This window comes from Nyctereutes procyonoides, unplaced genomic scaffold (assembly GCF_905146905.1).
Source record: "Nyctereutes procyonoides isolate TBG_1078 unplaced genomic scaffold, NYPRO_anot_genome, whole genome shotgun sequence".
Lineage (NCBI taxonomy): Eukaryota > Metazoa > Chordata > Mammalia > Carnivora > Canidae > Nyctereutes > Nyctereutes procyonoides.
Window position 1 is genome coordinate 21,743,666 of NW_026575126.1, and position 14,142 is coordinate 21,757,807.

The window sequence follows — 14,142 nt, forward strand, 5'->3', positions numbered from 1 at the left end:
CAGTATAAATTATAAATCTCATGGTCAGGTGGTCGACATACAACATGATACTCTTTTAGTACAGGTTATTTGATTTAAACTATAATATCTGTACTTAGAGTCTTCAAAATACAGAAAGGAGATCCTTGGCCCCATAATGCCAGTTGAAATTAATACTTCTATACAAAAGAGTTTTGGAGTGCCAAAGGAACTTACAGGTAAAATTTCTGAGAACCATAGAGAGGAAGTACCAGAAAAAGAGTTCATTGTACTTTTCAAAAAGCAAAAGAGTAGATTTGAGAAGTTAGTTTCGTTGTCAGAAATTGTAGAGCACATTTTTCAGATGTGGTTTGTGAAGATTTAAAAAGCAATAAGGAAAAACACTATCAGAATAAATCATATTAAATACACTAGGTTTTTTTTTTGATATGGTTAGCCACACTGGTATGTCAAATGCTATGAGTGTAGTATAGACATAGTATAACTGAATTTCACATTAGATACTCAAATTTGAACTGGTTAAGTTTAAAAGTAGAAATTAAATGGATATGTAGCCAATTGAATAATAGAAACAAAAGCAGTCAGTGTCTTGGAAATAACCTTGACGGAGAGTCTCCTGGAGTCTCCTGGAACTCCACAGAGTTCTGTCTTTGTGTCTACCCCTAATTCAAGAAGAATGAGAGAATCTAGAGAGAAGATTATCTCAAACACTGACCTGAAAACCAAATCAGATTAACAACAGTTATAAAGTTCTGCTTTTAGACTTAAATATACAACCAACCAGTTCAGAAGAAGCAATGTATGAGAGCGAATACTTGATTTGATCAGTTTATCTGATAAGATTTTTGAGTTGAGATGGGGAGGTGAGGGATGAGGAAGAGCTGGAATTAGTTAGCCAAAGCTTAATATGAAGTAATCATGTAATGTGGCTGCTAAAAATTTTAAACTTAGACATATCCTATACTTAGACATGATAGCTGCTGTCAGATATTTGAAGAACTGTCTTGTCAAAGAGGGAATAGAAGAGTTCCAGGAAGAAAGGTTTTGTCCACCTACGGATTGGGCTTCCTCAGTGGGTACCTCATCAGCTTTCATCATTGGTAATATTTAAACCAAGGTTGAATGACTATCTGTACTATATATTAAAAGGGATTGCAATATTGTTGGAACTTTGAATTAGATGGACATCTAGAGTGTCTTTCAAGCTTTAAGGTCTGATTCTGTTAATTCTTCTTTAATAAAAATTTTCTGTCATTGAACACTACAGAAATTAAGAGGAAATGGTATGGTTTAGAGGCATGAGCACAAAACTGTCCCATTTCTTTCTTTTTTCTAAAAGCACCCAACACATTAGCACAGTATGGGCTCTTAGTGAATGTTGAATGAAAGGACTTATCATCACCTGTGTTCAGATTCTAGCTCTCTCACTAATCAGCTATGTGAATTTGAGCACTTTATTTATTAACGTTTATATCTGTTAACTAATCTGTAAAATAAAGAGAATTGAAGTAGATGGCTCTATAAGTCTCTTCTACCTCCAACATTCTATTTGGCAGATATGTTCGATCTTTTTACCTGAAGCAGTTCTGAGGGTTGGAAATTTAAATTGGTAAAGAGTATACTGGTGGTACACTTGAAAATCAATTGTAATATTCTGGATTTTTTTAAAAAAGCTTTTGTGGCTTGAGTTGAAAATGTTCCTTTTATAATTTATAATTTTTGCTATTAGGTCTTTAAACTTGGAAGAGGCAGAAATGACTCTTAAGGAAGCCCTTTTGAAACAAAATAATATTTTCTAGAATTGGATAGTTTTCAAAATGATTTGTGATAAGAAATTACTGAGACATTTTGAATTTTAGGGCTGGCGAAAGTCTATAACTTTTATGAAATAACCCCCTCCCCCCTGAGTTTCACAGAATTATTCAATGTTATAGAGATTATTGGGTTCTGCTAATATTACAAGTATCGGGAAGTAAAATTTTATGTTTCTCATTACATTTTATACTGTCACTTATTAGTATCGATTAGAATATCTATTAGAACCTATATATGGTTGATATTAAAGTCATTCTAATGTATTATTTCCTCAGATTATAGAATTAAAATAAATTTAATAAAATCCCATTTTTGTAGTGTTTTGCATTTTACAGTTCTTTCAGACATATCATTTGATTCATATAATTACTAGTAAGGTAATTAGAGAAAGATTTTTACTCCCTTTTTCTAGATAAAAACACAAGTCTTAAGAGGTTAAATGGCCTTAGATCATACAGCTAGTCAATGAAGACGTGGAATTAGAACTTAGATCTTCTGACTTACCAGTCAGTACACTTTTCTTCTGCATCACATTGCCTCTGTCTAGCACCTGTATATTACTAATTGATGAAATTATAGTGCGTTAAATTGTTTCTTGATACTTCACAGCTGGCAGACACACCAAAATCTGAAAGATATGAGCATGTTCTGGAGGCATTAAATGATTACAAGACCATGTAAGTTGATTTATTTTATGTATCCCTATGAGGGAGACATTTAGTAAGTATAAGGAATAATGGCATTGTTTAAGAATTTTGGGATTGGTGTTTAGAACTAGTACAAACCATTAAAGCTTTTTAATGTCCTATTCTTTTTCAGTCAGAGGTAAAGCAGTGATTCTCAAGGGTTGGAGAAGGGAAGAGCATTCCTCTGGGACTGGTGGATGGGAGGCAGGCATATCAATATCTCAGGGGAATTTGGCCTGTTCAGTTGAAAAACATGTTCAGTAATGACTTGTTTTTATAATACAGTATTCTGAAAATAAAGTCTTAGCTGGTGGGAAAATGCAAACAACAGTGGAAAGTATTATAGAGAATATTGGTTTTAAAATGATTGAGATTTTCTATGGTTTTAAGATTCGTTATTGTCATCAGTTACAGAGAAGTAGTATTAGTACTAAGTTTTTGATAATTGATTATTGTTTAATATATTCTTCCATAGGGCTTTCCGTTTTTTTTTAAAAAAAAAGGCAAAAGCATATCTACGTTTCTTTAAAATATTTAAAAATTTCAATAGAAATAATTTTGTAAGTGTATATGCTGGCTCTAACCAATCATTGAGCTATTTTATAAAATACTTGTTTGTAGCAAGTTGCTTTTTTTGAACTTGACGGCGTTTTCTCCTTAAAAATGTCATAATTACTAGTAGCTGATCTTTAGGCCAGTTCAAAAAGCCATAAAGTGCTTGAGCAGTTACTGTGCTGGTAAAAATACTTTATGGGATGTGAATTCTGTAATCCAATCTAGGGTACCAGATAATACATTTGTTGCTATTCTGATAGAAACGAGAGCTCCCCTTTCTCAAACCTGCATAGCAGTGGAAGAACATTCCAACCATTTGGTGTAGTGGTTCCTGAGGCTAGGCAGGGTCCAGTAGAATTAAGGTAGGTGGGGATGTTTTGGAAAAAGGAGCCTGAGGACTTTGGGAAAGAATTATGGGGCACATTTTTCAGAGATCTAACCCCACACTGAAATAACCTTTCTCTGCTCCAGGTTATTTCCAGTTCTAGATCTGATACACTAGATACTCTTTTTATTTTTTTGGACCTCTCATACTGGGTCCTCTTTACCAGTGCTAATAACACTTGTTACCTTCTGGCCAGTGGATCTGACAGATCCACCCTGAAATATAATTCTTCTTTTCCTAAATCTTTTTGGACATCTTTTAAATAGATGACACCAAAATATGGGAAAACACATGTTAGGACTAAAAAGACACTACTCTACTCTTCTTCCTTTAAGAAGTCAGATGCCACATTTTAAAAAGGGAAGTGGACATGTACTCTTCTCCCTTCCTTCTGATACTATCCCTCCCTCCTTATATACTGTGGATTTGGCTCTGGAGCAGATAAGAATCAAGGAAAGCAAAGGGAAAGAGTGAGTTGTGTAGTATTGGGTGGACTTTCATGTGTAAAGGCTTTATATCTGAAAGTTATGAGTTAGGGTCTGCCATGTATATGTGTTCAGTTTTTAAATTTTTAGTTAATTTTTTTAAAAATTTAGGTTTATGTCTGGGAAAGAAATAAAGAAGAAGAAGCATTTGTTTGGGTTGCGAATTCGTGTTCCTCCTGTGCCACCAAATGTGGCTTTCAAAGCAGAGAAAGAACCTGAAGGAACATCCCATGAATTTAAAATTAAAGGCAGAAAGGCATCCAAACCTATATCTGATTCAAGGTAAAAGTTGATCTGTGGCTTAGTTTTTCTCTTTAGATTATTTGTAACTAAAAATGTATTATTTAGTCTTACTAGTATATTTGAAAGTACAAGTGGTAGTTACCTTGATTTGTTTTCCTGTTTATAATTTCTTGCTTAGACAAGGTACAAAGAGTTAAATTAGATGTTTATTTATTTATTTTAGATCTTAGACTTTCCAGGAATAAGCCCTATTGATTTTGTTAGCAGACAGTTTAAGTACTGGCATATTCATTTGTTTGCTCATTTCTCATTCATTCATTCATCCATTTATTCATTCCATATTTCAAGCACCTTAGTATCGAAGTGCTGTGGATGTAATAACAACAAGACAGACTTTCTTTCTGTCCTGATGGGGTTTACAGTATAATGGGGAAAAGTGACAAAATACAGATCATGCCAGTGCCATCTAGAACATAGCATATGGTTTTAGATTGTACTGGGATGGATAGAGGGTGAAACAGTCTATTAAGAAGAAGGCTTAAGGAATGCCTTAATATTTAAGATGATATTTAAGCTGAAACACCAAGAATGAGACTAACCTAACAGTGTGAAGAACAAAAGAAGAATACTGCAGGTGGTGGAAATATAAGTATGAAGGCTATAAGGCAGGTTCTAGGAAATCACAGACTATTTAGGTATGAATGAAGGCTAGAGAATAGCATCAGGTGTTGGAAAGTTTGGGTGGGGCCTGATCATATAGAGTTCTGTAAGTCTTCTAAGGAGTTTTGGTTGTTTTTTAAGTGTAATGGAGAGCTATTTAAAGATATAAGCAGATTGAATTATCCTTTAAAAATACTCCTTGTATGCTATTTGGAGAATGGATAGGTATAGAGTTTAAGAATAGAAGCAAGAAAAAATGCTTGTTGTCCAGGTGAGAGATTGCCCCGGTAGGTGGTATCAAATGGAGAGAAAATAGATCCAAGACCTCTTTTGAAGACAGAATTTATTGCCTTTGCTAATGAATTAAATTTATGAAAGAAAGGGAGGAATGAAGTTATATAATGCCCAGATTTCTGGCTTGAGCAACTGGTCAGTGGTGATATCTGTTATCAAGACCTACAAGAACAGATTTTGGCAAGGTGAGTGAAGCATTCTTCTGTCTCATACCAATTGAGATTGGGATTTTTTATAAGGGATATGTAAGTGATGATGTTAAGTACAGACAACTGGGTGTATAAAGCCAGGAGCCTCAGGAGAGATCAGGGCACATGATAGAAATTTGGAAGCTGATTTAGAAGGCCTTGAAAATGAGTGAAATTGCATAGGAAGCAAGAGCGGGGTCAGAGTGGGGGGCTACTGTGACCGAGAATAATGCCCTGTTATCATTTGGAGATTTGGAAGAGGTAAAATAAACGAAAGAGGCTAAAAAAGAATGATCAGTAAGTTAGGAGGATCAGTAAGTTAGGAAAGTTTGGTGTCTTGAAAACCAAGAGAAGGGGAGTGTTTCAAGGAAGATGAGCATATTAAACAGTATTGAATACTGCTAAGAGGTGGATTTAAGATGAGAGAAAAATGTTTATTGCATAAAATAACATTCTGTTATTACTGACTTTGACAGAAACAGGAGGGTTTTTTGTTTTTTGTTTTTTGTTTTTTTTGGAGGTAAGGATAGAAGTCAGATTGAAGTGGTTGAAGTGTGATTGAATCCAGCATTGCTCAATTAACATGTCAAGACTGGGCTTTATCTACAACAAAGGGACATAGGCAGATTCAAAATAATAATGATGATAATAAAGGAAAAGGGGAAAATAGGAAATAATCCTGAAGAATTCTGAATGAGAAGGGAGAAAGTGGAAAGGATATCTGTCACCAACACTCAGAAGTAGTTTTATTATGCAGAGAGGTAGACAAATGGAAGTTTGAAGAGGAGAAGGAAGTACTCAAGTGATTTTTTAATAGATGGAAAATTAATTGGAACCTATTTTTATGTGCTAGTAGGAATGATACAGTGGAGAGGAGATTGGCACAGGAGAGTGGGAAGGTAATTGAAGATACTGTAAAGTCCTTGAGAAGCTAAAGGGAAAGGGATTTAAAACTTAAATGTGGGAATGGCCTTTGATTGAAGGACTTTTACACTCTTGTTCAAATTGGGTGAAAATGGGTAAAGATGCTAGTTCTGTTATAGAGTTGACATTTGGAAGATGACTAAGATTATTGCATTGTAGCTTCTGTTTTCTAAGTGAAATAATAAGTTGTAAAGATGGCTGAGAGGTTTGTGCAGAGATTTAAGGAGCAAATAAAAGGTATGAGATAGTCATCTTGGAGAGTAAGAAAAGATAATTAATTACACAGGGTTGACAGTGTTTCATATCCATTTGAATTTGTAATAAAGTAGATACTGCTTTCAAGTTTTTTTTTCCTAAAGGAAAAAATTTTCCTAGCACTTTCAGATTTTATCATCAGTCCTTTGCTATCAGTTGCCCATATTATGAATTAGAAAGTTTACGCAAATTTTCTCATTCCTATCATGATATTAATAAGATAACTCCATATGGGTTAGCTATCGGGTTTTCATTTGATGCTACCAGGAAATGGTTCAACTTTCTTTAAAGGCATTTCTCTATTCCTTCTGGATCCTACTATGAATTGGTCCTTTTAATCTGAGAGTACTTTCTTGAGTCCCAGAGTCCTCTATAAATGTTGATCCCCCGCCCCACCACCACCAAAATGTATACCCCATCTACCTTATCCTTGAGACTTTTGATTATAGTTCTAGTTATGCTTTGTTTTTCTAGTTGCCTTTCTCCTTCCTCGTACTTCCCCAACTTTAGTTGGGTGCCTGGAGTAGTTGTCTTCTGGTTTTCTCCATTCACCTCTTTTTAGCCTATTATATATTATTATTCCTCCTTTTCCATGTTTTTTTATTTAAGTTTTCCTGGGTAATTTTCTTACAGCACTGAACCCTTTTTATTAGCCTGCTTGTATATATCCTTGTTAACTTCTGACTATATTTTGAACCCCTTTACACAGGAAAAACCTTTATATTTCTATGATCTAATATTAATATCCCTTTTATATGGTAGATATGTTTGTTGAATAAATTAAGTAGATGTTCTATATGTTGGTATTTACCCTTTTTCTTCTTCCCTTCTATTAATTAGAGATAATCTTTGACCATTGTTTTTCCTCCCCCCTGCGTGATGCTTGGATACTTGCTTTTATGTCTCAAAAATGGTTTTTTAGATCTTTGTACATTGTGCCTTTTGAATGACTTCCTGCCTGTAAGAAGAATTCCTTCCTCTACACTGCCACCCTGGGCTTCATTCTCTTCTTATAAACATAATTCAAGGATAAATATATATTCATTTCTAAAGGCAACCTATGTTTATAACTATTATATTTTTAATAATTATACTTCCTGGCTCCATGTGGGTAACTATTAAATTTGTAATAACTTTTAGTAGTAAAATTTTGAAATATCTCCCAAGTACCCACATAATACCTAAAACTACCTAAACTAAATATTGAACTTCTGGGAGTTTTGAAATCGTCTATCCAATATAAGTAGTCTATTTGTTTTTGTTTTTGCTTTTTAACTCTTAGGTGCTATATATTTTTCAGAATTATAAAGAGAACACTTTTTTCCTTAAACCTTTCTATGTAAATATCTCTTAAATCAAGAAATGTATATTTAAATTAGAATGTATTATCTATGCCCTTGACTAAGCTTATAGATTCAACTTACATTTAATTTCTTTGTTTTTATATTACCATTAATATAAAAATATAATAAGTATAACCTAATTATTACGTAAGTAGAGCCAAGCCACTGTGTATTATCTATTGTCTTTTTGTTTTCTTTATGTAGAGATTAAATACTTAATGGTTTTATGTTTCAGGGAAGTAAGCAATGGAATAGAAAAAAAAGGAAAGAAAAAATCTGTAGGTCGTCCACCGGGCCCATATACAAGAAAAATGATTCAGAAAACTGCTGAGCCACCTTTGGTAAGAGGACGTGTTGGTATATGTTCTCAGAGAGGAAGGATGCTTGAAGTTAACTGAGAAATGAGCATCTTTTCCACTTACTTTAGAACAATGCTTTAAATATGTCGTTTTTTATTTTGCAGGATAAGGAATCAATTTCAGAGAATCCTACCTTGGATTTACCTTGTTCTATAGGGTAAATAGCAAGTTATTTTCTCCTATCCTAGGAATTTTCTTTTGGGGGGAAATGAGTATTTCTATTGTTATGTAATATAGTCGTTATACCATTTAAATTCTTTTGTCTCAGGAGAACTGAGGGAACTGCACATTCATCCAATACCTCAGATGTGGATTTCACGGGTGCTTCCAGTGCAAAAGAAACTACCTCGTCTAGCATTTCCAGGCATTATGGGTAGATATTTTATATTCATACTCCTTACTCATTTTCTTCTAGATAATTTTTTTCTTGTAATGATTAAATAAATTTTTAGCAATTAAAGTGATTTAAGTATGGCTTTCAGCGTTTGGGAAGCAATCCATATGTAGATTCCTTAGGTTGTTAATATTTATCAGGAAATTTTCCTTTTGAACAGAAAAGAGGTATACTGGTGTTTATAGGCTATGTTATTTTACTTGAGACCTTTTTATGCTTATAATATTTAGGTGTGCCTTGCTCATAAAGACTTTTTTTTTTTTTTAATATCTAAATCAGACATGTAAATCCTTTTGTTACTAAAAGGATTTTAAGGGATCCCTGGGTGGCGCAGCGGTTTGGCGCCTGTCTTTGGCTCAGGGTGTGATCCTGGAGACCCGGGATCGAATCCCATGTCGGGCTCCCGGTGCATGGAGCCTGCTTCTCCCTCTGCCTGTGTCTCTGCCTCTCTCTCTCTCTCTGTGACTATCATAAATAAATAAATTTTAAAAAAATTAAAAGAAAATAAATACTTTAAAAAAAATAAAATAAAAGGATTTTAAACTCAGGATTTCTGTCAATAGCAGACTTCTCCTCTAATATTTTAATTAACCTGACTATTCATTCAGAAGGACACCTTTCTAAAGCATGATAATACCAGGTATGAAGAGAGAGTTTCTTGAGGTCAGAGCTATGAGTTTGCAAGTTTTATATTTCCCTTAGGGTTTTTTTTTTTTTTCCTTCCAAGATTTTATTTATCCATTCATGAGAGACACAGAGAGAGAGAGAGAGAGAGAGAGAGAAGGCAGAGACACAGGCAGAGGGAGAAGCAGGCTCCCTGTGGGGAGCCCGACATGGGACTGGATCCTGGGTCTCCAGGATCATGACCTGGGCTGAAGGCAGTACTAAACTGCTGAGCCACCCAGGCTGCCCTATTTCCCTTAGTTTAATTTTTGTTCACAAATGAAAAACTGCTCATGTACATCATACAAAATTCAGAGTATTAAAAAGCTTAAAATGTAACTCATTTTTTAATGAATTATGATTAATAGGGTGAACTATTTTTGGCCTCTTACCCAAGCATTGTGCTGATCTTCATACATATATTGTCTTATTTAATTCATAAAACATTCTGTTGAATTGTAAGTCCTATTATTCCCATTTTTTTTTTTTATAAGAGACTCTTTTTTTTAAATTTTTATTTATTTATGATAGTCACAGAGAGAGAGAGAGAGAGAGAGAGGCAGAGACATAGGCAGAGGGAGAAGCAGGCTCCATGCACCAGGAGCCCGACGTGGGATTCGATCCCGGGTCTCCAGGATCGCACCCTGGGCCAAAGGCAGGCGCTAAACCGCTGCGCCACCCAGGGATCCCCTATTATTCCCATTTTAAAGATAAACTGAAACTAAGTTTTAAGAAATACGCCAAACTAGCATGTTTATTAGCAAGCATAACAGAGCTGGGGTGTTGAGTTGAGCAGTGTTACTGTTAAAGCCTTTGAATTTAGCTGTAATGCTATATGCTTCCCTTGTTATAAGATTGTAAAATCATTGAGTTCCTGAGCTGAAAATGACTGAAAGATGATCTATTTCAACCCCTTCACTTAATCTCTTCACAGAAGAGAATACAGAGGAATATTTGAATTTGGCCAGTATCACAGAGCTAGATTCAGGGGTACCCTGATTTCTAGTTTATGCTTGTTCCAGTTTATTATATTACTTCACTAGGCCTAGAACTGGTAAAAAGAGAACATTTATTCTAGTTTTACCATTTTTTTAAGCACAGGGAACAATGTTGAGTATGGAGTAGGTGCTTATTAAATATTTGCTGTATTGAATGAGTGAATGAACTATCTTCTATTTATTGATAAGACTGTTGACAATATATAATGCAATAGGGCCTCTTCTCGGTAAGAATTTGTCTCATTGGCCTCGTAATTAAAAACTTCCTCCGATTCTTTTAAGCTTAATAGTACATTGTTAAGGAAGAAAAGCTCTTCAAAGGTCAGCCCCAAGAAGGTGATGGAATCTAACGAAGGCGAGTGATAATCCATTTATAAAAATAGCATGTATTGTTTTGGTTTGGCTGACTTTTATGTCAGCAAGGATATATACTTAGAGTGATAGAAAAAAAATCTGAGAATGTACTGTTTGGTCAGAGGATGCTTTATAAACTTAGTAGACAATTATAGGACTCTGTTGTTCCATAGATTATCTGACTCCAGAAAAAGAACTCGTACAGGAAGATCTTGGCCTGCTGCAATACCACATTTACGGAGGAGAAGGGGTCGTCTTCCAAGAAGAGCACTCCAGACTCAGAACTCAGAAATTGTAAAAGATGATGAAGGCAAAGAAGATTACCAGTTTGATGAACTCAACACAGAGATTTTGAATAACTTAGCAGATCAGGAGTTGCAACTCAATCATCTGAAAAACTCCATTACCAGTTATTTTGGTGCTGCAGGTAGAATAGCATGTGGTGAAAAATACCGAGTATTGGCTCGTCGGGTGACACTTGATGGAAAGGTGCAGTATCTTGTGGAATGGGAAGGAGCAACTGCATCCTGACTGTAGGACTGAACATTATGTTCACTGCACTCTCATTTTCTGTAGGTACAGTTCAAAGCCCTAAAGGATAAAGGAGTCTGGCTTTTACTATCTTTCTTATAAAAAAAAAAAAAAGTCAAAAAATTTCACAAAAGGAGATGATACTAGCCTTAACATGTACCTGTCAATGTTATGGATATTGTCATAAAAAGATATCTTTTAAAAATCAGAACAGAGACTTAATTTTTTAAATCTTAAGATTTGTAGAATGTTTCTAGGATAGGATATTAAAAATGATTCAAATCCATGCATGGTGTTAGATAATTTTTCTAATTATTCCATTGAGTCAGTTTTTGTGATTAGTGGTTATCAGATCAAACAGATCATGTAGATAGATAGCACAAGTATTTGGAGAAACGTTGTCTGTTTTGTTACCAAAATGTTGGAAAAAATTTATTTCAATACCTTTCAGATTTCATAAAGTGCAGTGTATATAATGCCTACTAAAAGACTGTAAAATATTGAAATTTTCTTTCAAGCAAAGTGTAAAAAATATATTGAGCCTGTAAATTGCTCTGTGACTAGACTTCATTGTCGTCTTAATATATTCTTTGCATGTGCATATATATACACAAGGGTGTATATATATGTGTGTGATTATGTGACCTATGCAATACAAATTATGGGAATGGGCAGCTTTGGAGTATATATCCCATAATTCTTTTTTCAGGAATAGTTGCAGTATTTACACAGCAGCATTTCTTCTCAGGCTTTTATTGGGTGCTGTTGCTTGCTATGTATGAAGAGAAATGTGTCAAACAAGTTTAAAGTTTAGTGTGTTCTGAAGAAGGGTGTGAACAACAGTGTTCATGGGCTTTTAGAATGCTTTTCAGTTTCAGTCCTTGTAACTCAGCTGTTCAGTACCTAAAACCAATTCAAATAATATGAACATTATTTCCTACTAGAAGTAACGTTTTCAAGTTTTCATGGCACATTATGATTGTAAATGTCTCTCAGTTTTAACAGTAAGTCTATAGGAGTCCCGTGAAGATTCCTGAAATGTCTGTAGTAACTGTTAGTCATGTTGAATAAGTGTAGTATGAACAAAGTATTTTATTGCACAGGGTTAACAAACAGTATGTTGCTTGACAAGGCTACTGCTGTTTTATTACAACATTACCTCTTGTTTTTATAAAATGTACCAAGATTTAAATTGATAACTTTATTTTACATGTAAAAAAACAGTTTCTTTTATCACCAGTGTTAGAGTTGTCTTCTGTTTCTTTTTGTTTTGTTTTGTTTGTTTGTTTTCTTTTTTAGCCAAAGAGTAAACAGAAGAATATTCTTATTTTGGTGGCTATTCATTTTACTCTTAAAAGTGATTGGTGGATTTTGCCTAAAAATTGGGGAATTTGCCGCCAAAATGAAAAATATGTAAAGTGTAGTGGTTACAGAGCGGTAAAAATGTGGGTTAGTACTTATTTATTCCATTGATTGATTATTTGACTGTTTATAAAGAAAGTTGCTTTATTTCTTTAAACATCTTCAAAAGATGACCTTTTCTTATCACATTATAGCCAAAAGAAGCAGAGAACTTCGTTGTCCTGCATTTGGTTCCTGGTTGGCCAGGTATAAATGAGCTTTACAAAAGTGCAAATTAAAAACTGTCACTTCTGTTTACCTCCACCAAAACTTGATTTTCCCCTAGCTATTAATTTAAAGTTGCCTTTCCTGCAGCTGCAATATTTTGAATAACACACAGAGTTTGTGTTGATTTTGAATGTTTGTTTATATCTAGGGGTAATGGAAAATGTAAATCCCGTGTAACCTTATTCACTCCACCTGTATCATATTATTTCATTTTCCCCAAAGTCCTTTAATTCTAACTGAACACCAGCAGTATTTTTAGTAACTCTTTCTTTAGTATACTTGGAAGATGATTTATTAAGCTGAACTGTCTTTAGACGTAATTATTGTGAATGTCTGTCTTATTTTATCATGGTGGTTCCACATGGCTCTGATGTTCAGTTTGTATTTTTGGAATTGCTTTACTTAGAATTAAAACAGACCAACATTAAATGTGTGTATTTTTTAAAGAGCTAATGAGTTTTGCTTCTGTATTTGCTTGAAAATACACACTGATGCAGTAGATGACTGCTTTTATCTAGCCAGGGAACTGAGGATTTTCCAATTCCATTGTAAATATGTTCACTTGAATTAATCGTTATGAAACTTGGCTTTCATTTTCCTCTTGTCCCTTAAATAGTAATTATTGTATGTTCATCTAAAATGATCCTTTAAAAAATAAACTACGTTTAGTCAGTTTATACACTTCCTACTTGAAAGACAATATATCTCCCCCTATCTACATTGTCCCCAAAATTCAAAAAAATTCAGACTTTCGACTTTTTTTTCTTTTTGCTTATATAGAAGGTGTCAGGTTCACATCAAAGGATTTTGGTTTTGTTTTGTTTTTTCCTAAAAAGCTTTGCCCCTAGACTATAGAAAGAAAAGATGTAAAAATAGTATGCCTTACTGGTTTTAATTACATTTTTATTCAAAACAAATGCATTTTTATAAATATCCTGATTATAAAATGAGAAGTATGGATTCTTACGTGATCTGACTAGATCAGAATGTGAGCTTATCAAGAGTTATTCTATAAATTCTAATGTAGGAGTGATGAAGTCAGATCTTGCTAGTCATCTTTTGTTACTAAATGTTTAACAACTAAATGTTCACTGATGTGTGAGTGAGGGTACCTCTCTCCTTATATTTTACAAGTTACGTCCAATTGTACATGTTTGGTTTCTATTGTGTATATATTCAGAAGATTACTGTTATCAGTGTTGGGGGTAGAATTCTTTTGGACTACTTGGTTGAGTTCCTATCAGGTACTATTAAGTTTTGGTTGGAGCATAGTCTGACTTACATAGTTAAAGTAGACTGTTGTATAATGTAATTCTAGAGTTGTCTGAATGAGGATGTGATGACAAAGGAAGATAGATGTCCATGCACCTTTGGAAAATAGTAAAAAGAATGCCCTTTTTAA

The 14,142-nt window shown here is 34.1% G+C and overlaps 1 protein-coding gene across 4 annotated transcripts in view; it reads left to right on the top strand.

The window, feature by feature from the left end:
* MTF2 (metal response element binding transcription factor 2) overlaps window positions 1–14,142 on the top strand; it is a 55,685-nt gene extending 41,543 nt beyond the window's left edge. For 3 of the 4 annotated variants that reach the window (XM_055340363.1, XM_055340365.1, XM_055340366.1), the window contains 6 exons: window positions 2,404–2,471; window positions 4,017–4,187; window positions 8,048–8,153; window positions 8,276–8,328; window positions 8,440–8,544; window positions 10,754–14,142. In XM_055340363.1, coding sequence (XP_055196338.1) covers window positions 2,404–2,471; window positions 4,017–4,187; window positions 8,048–8,153; window positions 8,276–8,328; window positions 8,440–8,544; window positions 10,754–11,111 — 861 coding nt within the window. In that variant the 3' untranslated portion in view covers window positions 11,112–14,142. The remainder of the gene's footprint in view (window positions 1–2,403; window positions 2,472–4,016; window positions 4,188–8,047; window positions 8,154–8,275; window positions 8,329–8,439; window positions 8,545–10,753) is intronic. The other variant, XM_055340364.1, reaches the window with a different exon arrangement.